General features: G+C 47.7%; 8 protein-coding genes; 5 read left to right on the top strand and 3 right to left on the bottom strand.

Moving 5' to 3' along the window:
• Nucleotides 1-591: 591 nt before the first annotated feature.
• Nucleotides 592-2,231, top strand: FFUJ_12975 (related to nicotinamide mononucleotide permease; the record flags this gene model as incomplete). XM_023575605.1 has 5 exons in its annotated part: nt 592-699; nt 752-984; nt 1,033-1,301; nt 1,347-1,986; nt 2,036-2,231. 5 exons carry the CDS (start codon nt 592-594, stop codon nt 2,229-2,231), a joined length of 1,446 nt encoding a protein of 481 aa, XP_023428890.1.
• A 245-nt stretch (nt 2,232-2,476) lies between these two features.
• On the top strand, nt 2,477-4,273 carry FFUJ_12974 (uncharacterized protein; the record flags this gene model as incomplete). The annotated part of the gene is made up of 1 exon (XM_023575604.1): nt 2,477-4,273. One exon carries the CDS (start codon nt 2,477-2,479, stop codon nt 4,271-4,273), a length of 1,797 nt encoding a protein of 598 aa, XP_023428889.1.
• Nucleotides 4,274-4,809: 536 nt separating this feature from the next.
• Nucleotides 4,810-5,872, bottom strand: FFUJ_12973 (probable kelch repeat-containing proteins; the record flags this gene model as incomplete). XM_023575603.1 has 2 exons in its annotated part: nt 4,810-5,648; nt 5,695-5,872. 2 exons carry the CDS (start codon nt 5,870-5,872, stop codon nt 4,810-4,812), a joined length of 1,017 nt encoding a protein of 338 aa, XP_023428888.1.
• Nucleotides 5,873-6,272: 400 nt separating this feature from the next.
• Nucleotides 6,273-8,321, top strand: FFUJ_12972 (uncharacterized protein; the record flags this gene model as incomplete). XM_023575602.1 has 5 exons in its annotated part: nt 6,273-6,314; nt 6,373-6,467; nt 6,517-7,177; nt 7,229-7,995; nt 8,042-8,321. The coding sequence occupies 5 exons, from the start codon at nt 6,273-6,275 to the stop codon at nt 8,319-8,321; spliced, it is 1,845 nt and encodes a 614-aa protein (XP_023428887.1).
• A 419-nt stretch (nt 8,322-8,740) lies between these two features.
• On the top strand, nt 8,741-9,643 carry FFUJ_12971 (related to novobiocin biosynthesis protein novR; the record flags this gene model as incomplete). The annotated part of the gene is made up of 1 exon (XM_023575601.1): nt 8,741-9,643. One exon carries the CDS (start codon nt 8,741-8,743, stop codon nt 9,641-9,643), a length of 903 nt encoding a protein of 300 aa, XP_023428886.1.
• Nucleotides 9,644-12,464: 2,821 nt separating this feature from the next.
• On the bottom strand, nt 12,465-13,862 carry FFUJ_12970 (related to capsule polysaccharide synthase Cps1; the record flags this gene model as incomplete). The annotated part of the gene is made up of 1 exon (XM_023575600.1): nt 12,465-13,862. The coding sequence occupies one exon, from the start codon at nt 13,860-13,862 to the stop codon at nt 12,465-12,467; it is 1,398 nt and encodes a 465-aa protein (XP_023428885.1).
• Nucleotides 13,863-14,420: 558 nt separating this feature from the next.
• Nucleotides 14,421-16,236, bottom strand: FFUJ_12969 (probable beta-glucanase; the record flags this gene model as incomplete). XM_023575599.1 has 8 exons in its annotated part: nt 14,421-14,737; nt 14,791-14,902; nt 14,953-15,040; nt 15,093-15,202; nt 15,248-15,402; nt 15,450-15,804; nt 15,852-15,940; nt 15,987-16,236. The coding sequence occupies 8 exons, from the start codon at nt 16,234-16,236 to the stop codon at nt 14,421-14,423; spliced, it is 1,476 nt and encodes a 491-aa protein (XP_023428884.1).
• Nucleotides 16,237-16,724: 488 nt separating this feature from the next.
• Nucleotides 16,725-18,855, top strand: FFUJ_12968 (uncharacterized protein; the record flags this gene model as incomplete). XM_023575598.1 has 6 exons in its annotated part: nt 16,725-16,763; nt 16,809-17,203; nt 17,251-17,441; nt 17,486-17,771; nt 17,815-18,343; nt 18,397-18,855. The coding sequence occupies 6 exons, from the start codon at nt 16,725-16,727 to the stop codon at nt 18,853-18,855; spliced, it is 1,899 nt and encodes a 632-aa protein (XP_023428883.1).
• Between the last annotated feature and the right edge of the window lie 3 nt (nt 18,856-18,858).

Genomic DNA, 18,858 nt, shown 5'->3' with positions numbered 1-18,858 from the left:
TTCTCAGGCGTTCATGCAAAGCCCACTAATGACATATTGTGAGTTTAATAACACTATGCGCCTGGTCAAAGTAGCCGTAGCGTGATGGTGGCTTTTGGGGATGTCCTGGATGGTTCAATGCAGTACTGTTGGGATGCAACATGATCACAGCCGGTAGCAAAAGGGATAAGGAAAACCACTTCCGAAGACTCCGAGGCTGTCAAGTCTAGATATAGATGCCGATTTTACCCATAAATACTACGTATAAAAGCTATAATAAATGACTGCAACAGTAAATCCACGGGATAAAGGCAGCTCAACAAAGCGGCATTGAGAGTCTACGCCCGCTCGGGCCGTCCAACCCCCCACTTTTCCAACTGCCGATCCCTTGCGGAGAAACCCACAGGAAATGATCTACATCAAGGTACCAGGGCCAGCTACGTCAATTGCCGTGGCTTTTCTCCATCGTGTTCTTTACAAGTTGCACCTGTCTTTCCACAATTTATATCTGTGCAAACGCCAAGAATATAGTCTGAGATATAGGCTGCAGAGGACTAGCCTTGATAAGAACCGTCGATATTTCAGTGTCATACACTCACTATTGTAGACATCATGGATCCAGACAAGACCAGCACAGATGGCACAGACAACATGAGGGGCTCAACTGGCGAGCGACCTCTCCTCTCAACACCCGACATGGACCGAAGAATCAGACGTGCCGTAAGTCAACTCCTCCCTCACTCATCAACCGCCCCCTCACATACATCATCAGTTTGACCGTCGCGTCATGCCTGTCGTCTGCTGTCTCTACGTCCTCTCGTACCTCGACCGCGGTAACATCGGCAACGCCAAGACCGCCGGCGCCCAAGAAGCCCTGAACTTGAGCTCCGATGACTGGGCGTGGGTTCTCAATTCGTTCTATCTCGCGTATATCCTGTTTGAGTGGACGACTATGCTTTGGAAGATATTCCCTGCGCATATCTATGTCTCGATCCTTTGCGTTTGGTGAGTTTCGTAAGTACACTGGGATTTCTGTTGCTGATGGAGTCGCAGCTGGGGCACGGCGGCGATGTGTTCTGGGTCAGTTCACAGCATGACTCAATTGATAGTCACGCGCATCTTTCTTGGTATTTTTGAAGCTACTTTTGGTGCTGGTGCGCCCTTCTTCTTATCGTGTCTATACAAGAGGCGGGAATTGGGCCTTCGCATGTCCATCCTGCTGGGAATGTCGCCTCTTGCAAACACCTTTGCGTCAAGCTTGGCATACGGCATCACCCATATCAAAGGCTCTTTAGCCCCGTGGAGATTGCTTTTCATAATAGGTATGACTACCTTTGTTCAGCCTCACAAATACTGACTCTATTCAGAGGGTGCACCCACTATTGCCTTTGCCCCAGTGGTCTACTTCTTCCTCATCGACTCCCCCGCAACAGCCAAATTTCTGACCGAGGAAGAACGATACTTCGCCGTTGAGCGCGTCCAAGGTCCTGATGGAGCCAAGAAGAACGTCAACTGGAGACAAATCATCGCCGGAATTCTCGATTACAAGAATTACGTCCACGCTGTCATTCACTTCTGCTGCAACTTTTCGTTTGCCGCTTTATCTAACTTCCTTCCTACAATCGTCAACGCTATGGGTTATAGTTCTATCAATGCTCAGGGACTCACAGTGCCGGCGTACTTTACGGCGTTTCTGCTCTGTATGGGAGCTGCGTTCTTCTCGGATAGATGGGGGAATCGTGGGTTTGTCGTAGCTGGATCTGCTGCTTTGGCTACAGTTGGCTATGGCCTTCTTGCTGGGATCCAAGATATCCATCGCCCAGGCCCAAGATATGCTGGTGTTTGGCTCGCTGCTTGCGGCATCTTTCCAGCGCTCTGCATAAACATTACGTGGTTACTGAATAACCAGGGACGGGATTCAAAGAAGGGAGCAGGCCTTGCCATCACGTTGATAATTGGGCAATGCTCGTCTCTGCTCAGCAGTTACATGTTTCCAAAAGAAGATGCGTAAGTCATTTATGTCATTTCTGATCGGATGAAAACTGACATCAGGTAGACCATTCTTTGTCAAGGGTTGTGCAATCGGCTGTGGTATGAGCGGTGCTATTGTGATTCTGGCGTTGTTCATGCATTTCGCCCTAGAGAGAGAGAACAAGCGCAATGAGAAGATACATGGACCTTTGGATCAGGACGCCGAGCTTGATGTTTCCGATGAGGATGGGAACAGCAAGAATTTTCGATATCTGACCTGAGTAGATAGCGCCACCAATTAGATGCTCGCTTTCAACCTGCCCACCATGCCAGCATTAGGCTGCAAGGCATATCGGCAGGCAGATCAGTGAACCCCCAAGCATAGCCTGAACACTGCCTCAATCCACGAAATATGATGCTCGTTGGAAGTTTAGACAAAATCAAATATTAAGTTTCATTCACCTTTTATCAAGGTCTTACCTTTGCCTCGCCCCAGGCACTTTTCTGGGAAACGGATTTCTTCACAATGGCGACAAACAATTCAACAAATGCGGGGTCGGTCCGTGACACGGCACCGGGCCTTGATATCTTCAAAACTCCAGAGAATTCGACTTTCTACTCATCCAATCTGTATCGTAATCTCGATAAAAGGAAGCAGGAGATTCGACTTATCGAACTTTCTACCCAAACTGGCGGCGACGGTATACTTGAGTGCAAGTTACTGCCTGCGACGTTGTTGACTGACATTCGAAAACAATATCTGGCGTTATCATATTGTGCAGGAGACCCCACAAACACAAAGGAAATCATGGTGAGCGGCGTCAAATGTAACGTCTTTGCGAATCTGCACCACGCGTTAGTTCTTGCTCGTCATTATTGGATTCAATCGTCTGAAGAAGGGCCACTTCGACTCTGGATCGATCAGCTATGTATCAATCAGCACGATTTCAGCGAGAGATCGCACCAAGTCGGCTTCATGAGAGACATCTACCAGTCCGCAGAACGAACCCTGGCTTGCTTATCAACTTCAACAACTAGTGGTGAAGGACTGAAATGGTTCAACGACTTATGCGATGCTGTCCCTTTTCAAGCAGACGATGAATCATTGAAATACGACGCAGAAGAAAAATTAGGCACTGAAGGCGGGACAGAACTACAAGACCTTACCCGCGAAAGTGCCGCACTGCGACACATCTCCAAGTCTTGTGACTTCGGACAGCTATGGTTCCGCATAGGTGTCTATCTCTGCGATAACATGTACACCGGGCAATTTGTGGATGGGTGGATTGCATTCTACGATGTACTGACTAGCCCATGGTGGAATCGAGTTTGGATCTGCCAAGAGTTTCTGGTATCCAGCCAGGTCACCTTTATGTTTGGCAACCATTTCATCTCGTGGGAAAAGTGCTGGAGAAACTTGGAGAGCTTTTGCAGTACATATGAATTCGTCTTGCGACATCGAAATAACTTCCAGAAACTCCAGGAGCGAAAAGGCCTCTCGTTAGACTCTACCGACGATGGCCAGGTTTGCCGCCTTCTCAAGGTCGTTCGCGACAGTGACAATTATCGTCAAGCCGCTCATGTGAAAAGGGCCGTAAAGATGAAGATTCACTGGAATGGAAGCATGCATATAAGGGCTCTCCTATCACATTCGAGGTCTTGCAAGTCATCCGATGATCGTGATCGAGTATACGCTATTCTGGGATTAGCTTCGCCAGGATATCAGATCTTCCCTGAGTACTCATACCATATGACCGCCGCCCAGGTGATGATTACGACTACCAAGGCAATCATAGACAAGGAAGATAGTCTTTGTATCCTTGTGCAAGCTACTACATTAGTTCGATCAAGGAATCTTGAAGTCCCTTCATGGGTCGTGGATTGGACTATCACCGAAGAGTCGCAGATTCCAGGTGATCATTTTGGGAATATGCTGTTATTCATAATGCACGGATTCACCCAAGAATCTCCAGAACATATATATGAAACTATCATAGATGCGTTTCGTCAGACAGAAGCACACATTATAAGGGTTTATGGAAGATTTATCACAAACATATTGGTAGAAACGAGGGAATGGCCGTTTGTGGAATTTTATAGCGTCCGAGGATGGAAATACAGGGCTCTAGCTTCTATCGCCGATGAAGATGAATTATGGATGTTACAAGGGCTTAGAGTACCCATCGTCCTGCGGCCATACCGCGATGGGTACCAGGCCATTAGCTGTGCCTTTACAATAGAGCCGGGTGGTAATGGTTTGAATGAATGGCTGATGTCCGCTGGAGAAGGGAGGGCTAAGAGGAGTCGCATAGTGTTATACTAGCGCACGCATAATATTCATGGAATGATAGCACACGGCCTGTTCGTACATGGGCAAGTAATCAATCTGAAAACTTAATTTCAAGACTTTTCATGGTGTTCAATAATATTCTTATTTAGTAAGGTCCTTGCCAACGATAGTTCGGTTTACTGCAGATATATTGTTTGTAGAGTTATGTTACTATGGTATATATACGGAGATATAAACCTAAGGTTATATCCCTTTATATACCTCTTAATCTCTTTACTTTATAATACCTTAACGCTTACAGTAAGATATAATAGTTATTATAAAAGCTTTTAGGTAAAAGCTTATATTAAGGCAAAAAATACCGTATTCTTATTTATTACCTGTATTTACAGCCTAAAGGTTAACCTTATAGGTCGCATTCATCCCCATACTTATTTAGTAGGAAAGACGAATACTTATGTTCTGCGATCAAGGTATCTACCGTCCGTTGGGGCTCCCGTGATCCGTTGGCCTAGGAACATCCATTACCAGAGCGGACCGCTTACTTAGATACGCATCATACCCCGAGCCTAAAAACGCAATATCCAAACATCACCAAGTCTCTGATTATCCTCCCCAAGACCTCCATGGAAAACCACAGCATTCTTTGCATCTTCGTCCCGCACAGCATCAGCGTCAAACCACCCCCTAGCAACAGGTACATCGTCACCTATCTGAACTCTCTGCCAAGCGCTCTCCTCAATGTCAAAAGCCCACACGTCAAAAAGCATCTTTCCAGCACCAGCGTGGCCTAGAGCGCTTGGGTCTCTCTCGCCGAACATGGTGACCAAAAATGTCTTACTCTGCACTGAGATTGCGAGTAGTGTTGCGACACTTCTCGCTTCAGGACCTTCTATTCCATCTGGTTTGTAAGTAACCGTAGACCAAGAAACGTTCTTGATGTCGTAGATATCCAACGCGCCGCCCTGTTCTGTCTTGCCATCGAACCCGTTCATGCGATACAGCTTCCCATCGTGAAATGCGATGGAGGAGCCACCGCGCGCAGGGCCTGGTGCAGAAGGAAGCTCAGTCCACGACCGATTGGCCACGCTAAAAACCCAAAGGTCGTTCAATCGGTTCTGCTCGGGGCATCCAGAGTGGAGGTAAAGCTTGTCTACTCCATCTGATGTGATGCAATGGTAGCTTCGACCATCAGGGAATGGCGCAGAAGGATCTACTGGCTCGATAGAGTCCCATGTATTCTCAGCTGTGTTGTAACGCCACATAGCGCCTTTTTCTTCAATGGGCTTCATTTCGAGACCGCCGCGTCCTGAGAAGAGGAAGATCTTGCTTCCGATGGCGGTGCTTGGGCTGCCAACTCGAGGTGAGGGTGCTTTGGCGGGAGCTGTGAGCGTTTGGGCACCATGGCCTGTCAAGATCAGCGAGGATTATATACTAGTTGACTGCTGACATACCCTGGGCATCGAGGCTGATTACATCAACTCTGTTGTCAACCGGTTCGCGTGGAAGCAACTCGCCGCCAAAGATGTAGGTTTTTTGACCGACCGTGGAGACAGCTTGGGAAGAACGGTAGAGGCGCTTGCTGGAAGTGATGTGAGACCAGGTGGCCTTTGGTAGCTTGATAGAAGTCATTCTGAATATCGAAGGTAGTGAGGTGCAAAACGAAAGAGAATTGAGGCTGTCAAGGTCTGCCTGGGTGACAGGAGGGAAGGTGTTCATTTATACTCTCCCGAGCACCGTGTTGGGTTCTAAATATCGAGGCATTTGGACATGGTCTACCTGGTTCCAAGTTTATTATTACTGCAGCTAGTTTCACAGTATAAACATGATGGTGCCATGCACGAGAATACAAGTCGTAACCCCACAGCGGCATGCGGACTCCGTGACCCATCAAAAAAACAGAGTCACCAATAAGCGCAGCGAACTAATGGCACTTGGGACATTTAGGTTAGCTTCATACCCAAGACCACGGCCCATAAAACCCCCACGGAGTCCGCCTTTCCGATGGAACCTCCCAACCATTCAATCGACAATGCCTCCAAGGCGAGCCTGTGACGGGTGCTTCAAAAGAAAGGTATCGCACCCCACGCCCCAATTCCTGGAATATATATAGACTAACGAAAATGAACTAGATCCAATGCATCAGATCAGATCCCGTACGGCAGTGTGAACGGTGCGCGAAGCTTCATCTCGAATGTGCGTCTGACAGGGAGCCGCACAGTAGGAAGTGAGTCCATTGACATCATTTAGTGAAGAACCCGCCTGACTTACTACAGAGATGTCCTCGCAAACCAGGTCGCGAAGCTTGAGAGTCGGGTCGCTGAGCTTGAAGCATCTCTGATGCAGATACGCACCGAGATTAGCGTGACCCCTGCTGCCACTTCACTTTCAACCCTAGGAGGTATTTCTGAGGATACCACGGGCTGCATCTCGCCATATCTCCAACAGAACTCCACGAGCGCTGCATCTGTATCGCTCTGGAACTGTCTCGGACAGCATTGGTACTTCAAAGGCATACCCATGAATTCCGCCCAAGGCCGAGAGTGGCTTTCCTCCAAGATCGGCGAAAGCGTCACTCTAGATGGGTTTCATCTCTTCGGATCGCAGAAACACCATTTGGGCAGCTTATCACCTCCATTCACCTTCCCAGAAAGACAAAGGATAGAAGCATTTTTAAATTCGTACTTCACCTCGCCTTGGCGACTTTTCTACCCTGTTATTGACCCAGCGCTCGTTGAGGAGACTATGGCGGCAGCTTACACAGAGTCAAAATCGGCGCAGGTATGCCTTTTGGCGTTCATGGCTTTGTGTTCGCGGTTGAAGGGGTCTCGAGTACAGCTTGATGATAGCGATGTCTATATACGTGCGTCGCACAGCTTTCTACCGGAATTACTTGGCCAGAGTAGCCTGGAGAGCCTTCAGACTGTTATCATGCTTGTAAGCCAACAGTTTTCTAAGCAATGTATACTCTGCGCTAATAAGTCTCAGCAAATCTATCATCTGCTCTCAGGCCAGTGGGGTGCCGCTGCTGAACTCCATCCCTACGCCTGCCGCGCTGTACACGATCTCAAAGGTCACATCTCACAGCCATCCGGGTCCGATAGCGCAGTTGACCGTCGACACAGACATATCCGGAACCTGTTCTGGCTATGCTATATCCTCGACAAAGATATAGCCTTACGATACGGAAGACCGCCTTGTCTTACAAGGGAGTATTGTGACCTGACGCTACCAGATGATTGGGCGAGGGTCTATAACGCGCCGGCCGACACTACTCCAGGTGGGATGTTCTTCCAAGACGATTCTGTTTGCTTTTCACAGGACCTTGGCCTGTCTCAGATCAAAGAGAGGATTTGTCAATTTCTCTGCTCTCTAGATAATTCAAAACTATCGGATGGACTGATTCTTAGTCAAGTTCGCCAGCTGGACGTTGATCTTGAGAGGTGGCGCTCCAGTATCCCTACGCACTATAAACCGAAGTGGTCTCTGAGTTCGGAACAGCCGCTAGTCCATCCGCAAATGTCTTTTGCTCAACGGGTCAGGTGTTGTCATTTGCAGCTAGAGTATAATTACCTGACGACGGTGATTCATACTGCCGTCCGGAGATGCGGTGCGGTATACGCTGTGGAAGATAATCTTCCTGAAGATCTTCATAACGTTTATCATTCAAGTAGTGATATATCTCTAGGAGCAAGTCGTAGTACTCTCCAGATCTTCAAATCATATCCAGATGTTCTCCAGGAGGATATGTTTGGGTAAGTCAAACAGTGCCTTTTACTAATCCTGTCCTAACATCGACAGCCACATCGCGATATACCCGCCGATAGCGGCCATGGCGTTATTTATTAACCTCCTCCTCCATCCATCTGATCAACGGGCCCGAAACGACATCGATCTCTTGGCGAGTTGTGCAACGTTGTTTCAGGATATAGCGATGGAAGGCTTGACGAATGATGACATGGACTGCATTCAAGAGCTGAACAGGTTCATTTCCGAGCTGGTTCGTCTCGGGAACAGTGCGATATGGAAGGCAAAGAGGCAATCAAAGAGCACGACCGGGATAGACATGGCCGGACGTTGAGAGTCGGATATAAAGTTTTTGACTTGTGACCGGACCGTATACCCGATCACGACGATCCGTCGCATCTGATTGGTCCGACCGGACACCCAAAGAAGTATCATCTATCCGGTCTAGATATTTATCTTGCGCGCCCTCTTTTCACTAACGAATTTCTTGCAATTTTCTGTCCACGCCTTTTAGACGACGCTTTTCATCCTCATATTTCGATACTACGTGAACCGGGTCAAGATTCCGGTCCGGCTTATGATAAGCACCACTCATTCTGAACAAGGCGCTTCCCCGCAATCAAGAGGGTATTTAGAGGGCGCACGCCAATGATCAACGAAGGATAACAAAGACATATAAGAAAGGGATCGAACCGAGAATTGACTATCAACACAAAACATTATTAACGTCACTCTACAAAGACAATTGGTATCATGTCTTTAACTACTACTATCGAAGCCCAAAGCGGCACCCTCACCATCTCCCCCAGTTCCAAACCCACCCACGGCCATGAACTCAAAGACAAAACCCCCCTACAAGCAATGTCCCACGGCGACGTCGTCCTCAGCGGCATCCCCACCCACCCAAACTTCGCCTCCCAGCGCCAATGGCAGCTCGAGCACATGGCCGCCGCCTTTCGCCACTGGCACCGCGAAGGCTACGTCGAAGGCATCAGCGGCCATATTTCCGTGCGCGACCCCGAATTCACCGATGCGTTCTGGACGAACCCCTTGGGCCGACACTTTGGCCTTTTAAAAGTCAGCGATATGATCCTCGTTAATCTGAAGGGGGAGGTCATTGGGGGAAATCGCTCGCGGCCGCCTAACTCAGCGGGGTTTCTGATCCATGCTTCTATTCATAAAGCGAGGAGCGATGTTCACGCTATTTGTCATTGTCATAGTATTCATGGCAAAGCTTGGTCTGTGTTCGGCAAGCGTCTTGAGATGTTGACGCAAGACGTGTGTAAATTCCGAGGCGACGCCCATAGCGTTTATGACAGTTACGGCGGTGTTGTTCTGGGCAGTGAAGAGGGAGACCGCATTGCAGCGGCAATGGGTCCCAAAGGAAAAGGCTGCATCTTGCGAAACCACGGTATTCTGACTGTTGGACAGACTGTGGATGAGGCAGCGTGGCTGTATACGTCGATGGAGAGGAGCTGTCGTGTGCAGCTTCTCGCTGAGGCTGCGGCGGCGAATGGGCTGCCTAAGGTGCTGATTGACGATGAGGAGGCCAATTTCAATTTTGATGTTGAGAGTGATCCTGAGATTTGTTACTGTGAGTTTCAGGCTTACTATGATTTGGAGGATGAGCTGTCCAATGGGGCATTCAAGAAGTAGGAGTATGGAAGACAGATTTACATACGCTTTGCGCGCAGTGTTGTTTGTTCACTGATGCTTGAGTTGATGGAGTTATCAGATCATAAATCCAAATCAACTGTTCTTTTTTCAAGCTTTGGGAGATATTCTAGATACGTTGTGAATGTACTGTGCCTTGTTAGTTGAGGTCACATACAGTGCACCACCAGAGTCATGGCCATTTCTCTCGCAGGTAGGTCTGTAATTTGATAAGTTGTAATTTTTATAAAATTTGTATACAAATCTTGAATCGTGCAATATGCCCCATCTTCCCCGATTCAAGCCCCGCCAATCCTTTTTGTTTCCTGTCCCCTTTACTCCAACGATGATGCAGTTCGATATAAAAGTTGGAGGCTTCTTATAATACTGCCCGACAAAGTCCTCTCAATTATCCTACCCCTTAGGAAAGCAGTTTGTCGGAGATGAGTCAGTAAAAAATAGGACTAAGCTCTCCCTATTCTATAAGTGAAAACTCTCAAAGGCATGGATACGGAGATCCTAGGCTTGGGCCGACATCAGGCCTGACCCTTCTTTTTCTTCCCAGGTTTGAGGAGTGCCTCGCCCTGTGTGCCTGGTGCATAATATTGTCCGCTTGTTCCTTTTCTGTATCCCAAGTTTCGGTATTGATAGCTGTCGCGCACCTTCAAGGCTATCTTGGCTATGTTTATGGAACGACGACCAACGCACATGATGGAAATGTAAGAGGGGGCTGACAGATTACTTGCTGTCCTGTTGTGAGAAGACGGTGGTTGAACTCGATTGAGGCTCACAGCTGTATGGGTTGACACGTCGGATTGTTGTCTTGAGGCAGGGGTACTGGTAGCAAGGAAGGTGAATAGAACAAGAGATCAATATAGGCATTTCGAAATTGAATTCCTTTTTATATAGATTTCTATCTGTAGGTTTCTTGTGATACTGAAATCTACATAATTTACAACATGAAGTCAGCCATCTTGGAATAAATTCTAATCCATCTGGCTAATCACATTCTTATATACTACGAATAACTTCAGAATTTCTTTGCTTTAGTCCAAGAAACAACAACAGCTATATACTCTAGGTGTCAAGTTGTTAAAATGTAAAGCAAAGGTGTGCCTGTGCACTAACAATGCACTGCCTGCGTATAAACTTGCTCTATACTTTGTTGTTACTGAAGTATATTTCAAGCTCTTAACCCTGTCATGGTGCAAGTTCACGAATCGATCCTGGCCCGGATTTAAGTTGTAAATATACTTTTTGAAGTTCGATCTTGGACATGTTCTGTTTATATAAAGTTTCCTAGGTCACAGCCCTGGTGTCAACTACGTATGCCAATCTACTTCACAAAGCTTCAGGATATTTTGTCTCGTGTTTTGCGGGAAACTTCCTATCAAGAGATGAATTCAGGTAATGTTGTTCTCATTCCATTTCTTAAACTGGGCAGCGTTTCTGATCTCGGCCCTTCCCTATTTTTTCCCAACAAATGTCTCTCAGCCCTCTCGTGCCTTTCCGTAAGTGTCGCAGATGAGTAAATTGGCGAGCATATCGATTTCGCACGCTCTGGGCGTATGACTCTGCAATTATATCCGAATTCGAAAAAGAGATAAGAAGGAGTTGGGTAGTCTGTTTCTTCCAATTGCAGACCCGATCGTGTGAAGACAAGAACAGCAAAATTTCTGAGGGCCAGCTCTAAGCCAGAAGACCAGTCAGAGCTGCCATCGAGTTACTTTAAAGTCACGAGACTTCGGCGCACTGCTCTTGTTAGAACCTCTAGGCCGGCCGAATGGTTGAGAGGCACGTGGGCGAGCACCGTGCCCCATGGCACGAGTTCCGAGACTTGGTCGAGATCGAAACGGCCCATCGGGCGAGCTGGTCGCGTACTTGGATCTCGAGCTACCGCAACAGCCCATTATGGATGTTGAATGGGATATGGGGTTGATTGTAAGTGGAGGTTATGGTAGATGGATGGAGGAGGATGGGAGTAAGTGTCGGAGCTTGGATTTGGATGAGGGGATGAATGAGTCGGCGGGTTTCTTTTTGGAAGGGGAATGTTTTTAGGATCCGGTAAACGGGGGCCAGGGTCTTCTTATATGGTTCTTTTATGCAGCTATCTTTGTTATATTTTCTCATCATGTGGTGATTGTGAGTCTCGTGCTATTAGTAAAAGCGTCTTTGACGCAAACCAAGCTACCCATGGCCTATTACCTTCCACATAGCAAAGGAGGCTGCATGAGAACTTCCATTTGATTAGTCCAACAAAATAGTCCCTCTTGGAGGCCCTTGAGCTTGAACTCCAAAGTGACCACGTGTTCAAGCACGTATGGATCTCAAAGTCTTCTCTAGCATCTACATGTTCTCAACTGTATCTGGTCCAACCAAGATCCGGCGTCTTCACTGTGTGGCGAATGCAGGGGAGAGGATAGTGGATATGAACATTCAACATGCTCGATACATACGTGAGGCAGCGAATCAAATTTTAACCTAAAAGCAGGAAAAACTTTCAACTTATCACCAAACCTGACCTCACGTATAGATACGCGATAGATTCGCAGAGGTATTTAGAGTTCACTTCACAACTCTAGAAAGTGCACAACGAGATGAACCCTTAAGAGAGGGTTAGCACTTTAGGAACGGAAACATTCGGACAATTTTATCGTTTTTCCGGCAATGACTTATCTAAAGTTGACCATGGTTGGGTGGCGGATCATTTACAAATAATTTAGCGGCATGGCTTGATTCAGCATCGAATTCAGACATTCTATTCTGTATCTCCTAACAAATCAACTCCAGACGTACCCCAGATAGACTCCTAAGGCTGTCACTACTAGACCTCATAAAACGACGTATCAAGTCCAACATGCTCAGGATTAACCTCGTTCAAATTCCTCCCGGACCAACCACAATCCCAGAACGTGACCAGTGCCCAAAGCTTAATGAAGCTGTGCACGTACCCAAACACAACCTGACAAATAACAAGCGGAAAATCAGAAGGATACTGCAGAAAGTGGGGGATGATCTTGATAACCTTGCTCCAGAACATGAAGACCAAAAAGATCACTAATCCACCGGCGTCAGAATTTTCAGCAAGGACAAACGTGGCGATGAGCGCTGCATCCCAGAGTATAGAAAAGTTGACAAGACCAGCCCAATACACCATGAAGCAACTCCATGTATACCGAGAGATAAAAGCTGGATCACGAAGCATGACTGGATTGCTGCGAAAGGTCGTACGTGCCCAGCGAAGCAGCTGATCCTTAAACTTTGGCCACTCACCAAGCGTTGTCTCAACAGTAGCATCCTCTGTATCCTGAAACTTGACAAGCCACTTCTTCTTCATACCTTCTCTCGTCAAAAAGTTATCATCATCAGGACCCAAACCCTGACCACCAAAAAGCCCTAAGCAGAACTTTTCACTGCAGAATCGCTGGAGAAGGTCAGTGTTGTTGAGGAACTCTGTACGGTAAACTGCTGTGCGGCCTGAGATGACGAATACCCCACCGTCTATGGCGTTGGAAGCACGAAGTTCCCAGTTGTGACGCTGGAGGTAATTGCACGCGATGAAGTTTACGATGGAGGGCCACGTCCAGACTCCAGGTGTTGTTCGGCGAACTCTTTTCTTGGTGGCTACCATACCGACACTCTGGTCTTCAAATGGCGCAAGAACAGAAGGGATAAAGCTTCTTGGCCAGAAGACATGGTCATCTGCGAAGATGGTAATAGCTGTAGTGACATTTGGCATGGCATGAGTGATCTGTCGCCTCTTACTCGGCTCAGGAAGCGCCGAGACAAGAATCTGAATATGCGGGGCATCAATGCTTAGCTTTCTAAGAACAGTCTGACATTCCTCTCGAAGAACAGCACCAACCGTGACGACGAGAACGCACGCAGGGTTATTCGCAAGAATACTTTCCACACATTCCCGAAAGTCTGGACCATGAGGATCAATGGTTGGAAGAATAACAGTTACATCATTCCGCGAGAACGAAGGATCCTGCTTTACCTCTGCAGGACGATACATCCACGATCCGAGCACATGTCCGAATAACCGAAGATACCGCAATGTGAAGAGCGTGCAGAAAACCTGTGTCCAGACATCGATGACAAGAAGCCAAACGCAAGTTACACAGGCTGCCAGTGGAACTATGAGCAAAAGAGACGGAAGGATTCGAGAGGGAATGTGTTCCTTTGAAGGAAGAGCAGTTGGCCAAGGAAAGAGCTTCATGTTGATGGTGATTTTCTTACCAGGTGGGCTGTTTTTGACGTAGAAGTTGGCAAAGTTGGCAGAAATCAACTGGTTTACAAGGAATTGGGGGTTTTATAATGGCATGACGAGAGTTGTGACATTGTTCTGTGGTTTGGACTGTGATTCATTGTTGTGGTTCTTGGTGGTGAACTTGAGCTTTGTTTGTGGGTGAAGCGAGTCAATGGCCTTTGTGAATGGATGATAAGTCATACGATGAACAAAGGAGAGGTAGTAGTTCGTCTGATTGGATTTGGAACAAAGTATTCAGTGTTAGTTGGACATGTGGGTAATTGTTCACTCTATAGACGTGCTATACAGCAAAGAGTCTCTTGGCAATGTCTGTGTGCCTCTGCTACAGTGGGTGAACATAACCTATCTTTCGCGGCGAACGGGAACGGTGGCTGTCAGAGTGATAGTGCGCATTCACCAGGAAATTGAGCAAACGCGCATGCCGTTTTGGTAAGCTCATGGAATCTCAAAGCAACATAGGCCAGGCACAACTAAACCTCTCCATTCACCTATTCTAAAACTCGATATCTAAAAGATACCTAAGAAGCTACGTTTTCCCTTCTTCTTCTCAGGGGGGTAAACCACAATCCTATCCAAATCCGCACCCTTGACATCCTTCCCGTTATTCAGACCCCCAACAGTAATAGTGTTCTTGCCCTTCTTGAGCGGCAGCAGCAAAGGAGCTGAGAGAATAATTCCCTTGTGGGTATCCTTCTGCCACAGGGTGTGCACCTTTTCCTTATCGCCGTTGACGACAACACTGCTGATTCGTCGGATCGCCCATGTTCCGTTGATGCGATCGGGTTGACCCATTGGCTGATCGCCAAAGCCCATGTCATCAATATCTGGGTGATTATTAGTATGTGAAAAGGAGAGAGCGCAGGGGAAGGGGATTTACTTTGGTGGTAGAAAGATACCCATTGGTCAGCGCCTTGTCCTTCGACTGTGAATGTTGCGGTGCTGTCGTTGCCGTAGATGCCAGTTGCGATGACATGGTCCGTTCCGAAGGTCTAATCACCGTCATTAGCAATCATTTATACTTCTGATTAAATTGACTCACAGCTTCTTGGAGGTGAGCGTCCCCAGCAAACTTGGCGTTCTTGGAGGGGTACGTCTTGCCCTTGATAGGCTTCCATTCACCAGTTTTTCTACAAGCAGTCAGCATCGTCTTGACATCCAATCGCGTGTAGTGAGACTTACACATTCAAATCGTAAACATCGTGCCAAACGACCTTGAGACTCTTGTTCTCCTCGTCGATCTCGATAGGAAGCCAGACGTTACGACTCTCCCAGATGGACGGTAGATCCCACTTCGGAATGTCAGCTTCGATTTGCCACGGAATTGGGCGTCATACCTGGTCAGCCATGTAAAGATACGTCGTTTTTTTAGTACCCTTAATCCTCCACGAGAAGCCACTCTGCGTACTAAATGTCCTCGTATAAGCCGGCGCAACAAAAAAGGGCTGCGACCAGGGACCCTCAAGCTTATCAGCCCTCATAGCCACAACATCTACACCAGTTAGCCTTCCCTCCTTCACCCTCTCCCAGCTCACTTACTATTAGGCCGATAACCGGTCTTATGACTCATAAAAGTCCAGTAGCTCTTCTCCGTCTGAATAATAGTCGGCGCCTCGAAATCGTATTTATTAAACCGAAACGTGACCTTTTCCACATCCGTAAGGTTCTTGTTGAACTCGCTGACGTAGACATCTCGACCTTGGACTTTGTCGCCGTTGGAGTAGAGAGCGTACGACTTTCCGGTCTTGTAGTCGGTGAAGGCGCCGAAGTCTTGGGACCAGTTTCCGAGGGGGGAGACGGCGTGTTGGAATTTGTAGGGGCCTGCGATGTTATCGGATGTTGCGAGGCCTTGGAGTAGAAGGCTGTAGTTGCGGTCGTCGGCGTGCCACCACATCTGGGACAAGGTCAGCTTAAGAGTGTAATGAGAAGGGGGTGACATACGTGGTATTTTCCTGTTTCTTCGCTGTAGAGAACCTTGGGTCGTTGGATGATACTCTCGTGCGACACAAACTCATGGCCCTCCTCAGGCTCTGTAACACATTAGTATCAATCTGTGGTGTCAATTGGGAGACAAACTCAGTGCCAAACCGTGAGACTCCCACGTAGCGAGGTCATCAGAGCTGTAGACCGAAATGCCGCCGCCTTCTTCCTGCTCTTCGGTCTTGTGTTCGCCAAACCAGTAAAACTTTCCACTTTCCCTATCGACACAAAGACCGCCGGCGTGAGCATTGAACAAATTTCCGTCCGTGTCGTACCATCGCGCACCGGGGACAATCCACTTTGCACTCGCCAGCGCAGCGAATGCGAGAACCGAGAAGAGTGTCATATTAGCAATCAATTGACTTGTACAGCCAATTGAGAAGCTACGGAAATGCTTGCATTTTATAACTATCTCGGTACATCTCCGCCCGACGGCGCAGAAGTCCCCCCAACGGCGTCATACCTCGTCTTAGCATCACGGCCGTTTTATGCTTGTTTGTTTTGCGGGGGAGCCCCCCAATTTGCACGTCGATCCCCCGCTGGGTTTGGTAGACGCTTCAATCATAGGTACTCTTGGCTCCCCGGGATAATTGGTGACCACCAATCGGGCCGCTAGCGAGAAAAGCCTAAATTACGAGAGATGTGAATCGGGTGAGCTGTGTCCGTTGCATGTTCAATTGAGATTGAGTTTTTGGCTGGGTGATCGGTGAAGATGCTGTTCGTGAGCTTAGTGCTGCAATGCTGATGTGCAGGCTTCGGGTTATCGTTTTCCCTTTGGATGGTATCTGTTGCTGACGTGCATCATGGGAAATCTTACGGTCTGCATGTGCCATCATGGCTAATGCACCGGGACGTCCGAGCAAAGCCTGCGATGTCTGTAAAAAGCAAAAAGTCAGAAAAGGGAACTGAATTGGCCAGAGTCGTATTAACTTTGCCTTCCAGATACGCTGCTCCGGAGAGCGACCGAGCTGTAAACGATGCGTCAGGTTGAAGAATACCTGTGAATACGACACCAACAGTCAATCCAAGAGACTCATCAAAAGAGTTACAACTGCAAATGGAACATCCCGATCCGGTGGGTCGAGATGTCTAGCCCCAGTCGCGCTGCCAGCTCATCTCAACGCTGAGTCCGTATCAAACCATGATTTCTTCCAAGGCATCGCCCCATCATTGGTCAATACCCTGGTTGAAATATACTTCGACAATGTCTATCAATCAACTCTTCTCCTGCACAGAAGCACATTCATGCAATCACTTGCCAACCAGACCGTTAAGCCTCATATTCTTCTTAGCATTTTTGCCTGGGGCGCCAAGTAAGCCTCCATTCTCATGTCCCCGATGAGCCTGTCTGACGGCCAAGTTTCTACCGTGATAACTCTGGGAAGGCTACCCTCAAAGAACAAGTCCTAATGACAAAGTGGGCTAAAGAAGCCGGAGCACTGGTCTTTCAAGATGTCGAAGAGCTCAGCGATGATAATCTCGTGACGTTCTGCAATCTTTCGCTGTTCTGGCATAGTCAAGGCTCATGGAAGATAAGTTATCTTCACAAAGGTACGCTCCCTCAAATTTGACCTGTTCTTTGCTGACTTTACAAGGTAACGCCTGTCAACTCCTCCACATAAACGGAACAGGTCCAAAGAACGGCTCGTCACTCGAAGCTGAATTACGACGAAGACGTTTCTGGGCATGTTATTTGTTTCACTGTTTCAGTTGCGAGAAGCTCTTTCGCTTTGAAGCGATTGCTGATATTGAGAATCTGCCGTTACCTTGGTCTGAAGAAGACTTTGCGGTTGGGACTTCGAGCTCAGCGGTCGCAACGATTGCGAATGGGGTTGGCTCAGGAAGTATCTTTTCAGAGCTCATACGCGGTCTCAATCTCTGGTAGGTCAAATCTCGTCTGTCAACAATTTTGCTGACTTCAAAGGTCGTCTGTCGTGTCTGTCGTCAGATCCGAGGGCGATCTTAATTCGCGCCTTCAAGAAATCTTCAGAGTTGAAAACAACATCTACTCATGGTGGAGCAATGTTCCTATGGCCTTCAAGCTTGATGCATCTACTATCTCAAGCATACCACGGAAGGACTTACCAAAGATTATTCTCACCAACTTCGCCTATCACCAATCCCTCTGCGCATTGCACTCATCCATTGTACCGCTCTTCTGCTGGTCAAGAAGCGACAAGATTTACTCATCAGCGAGACAATTATCTGCTCAAGTCGCGTTTGATCACGCTGTTGCAATTTCCAGTCTCATCTCTGCGGTATTAACTACTGGTTATCCGCTCAGTTCGATGCCGATATTTGTCGCATATGCAGCTTATTCTAGCTGTGCTATCCAAATCCCTTTTCTTTGGTGTTCCGAGCCATCAGTTAAGGAGCGAGCGCAATCCAACATCGACGCCAATGTAAAGATGATGCAGGGCATGTCAACTTACTGGAAGTTAGCTTCACTATTGGTGAGTATCTTCATTATATAGATATGATGTCGATGAGACTAACGCGGGGCCAGCAACTTTATGTGCGCTGCCTTCATAATGTTCATAAACGCAACCCGCCTGTAATTTCTGGCGAACCCAAGTATATGGATGTCTCGGCACTTGTTGATTTTGACGTCGATGCGTCGCTTGCAAAATCGACGATTTTACAATTTGCTGGCATGTTGCGATCTGATGAGAATGGATATGTCAAAGCCGGAGATGAAACCTCTGACCCAACTACGACAACTGCTGCAAATAGTGGCGAGGCTTTTGACCGCGCAGCGAATACGACTTATCCGAACACGATAATTCCGCAAACTCCGAAACAACTTGACGCAGGGTCCAGTGAGTGGCCGACTTTTGACATATTCAACTCACTCATCGATGCTGACATGGCCGGTCTTTTTTCTGTCGACAACAATCTCGATCTGTCCTTCTTGGATGCAGATCAGACCTCATGGAACTTCAGCCTCGATCTAGAACTACCCTAGAGC

This window comes from Fusarium fujikuroi, chromosome FFUJ_chr04 (assembly GCF_900079805.1).
Source record: "Fusarium fujikuroi IMI 58289 draft genome, chromosome FFUJ_chr04".
Classification (NCBI taxonomy): domain Eukaryota; kingdom Fungi; phylum Ascomycota; class Sordariomycetes; order Hypocreales; family Nectriaceae; genus Fusarium; species Fusarium fujikuroi.
This window is presented reverse-complemented; position numbering and strand designations above follow the sequence as displayed.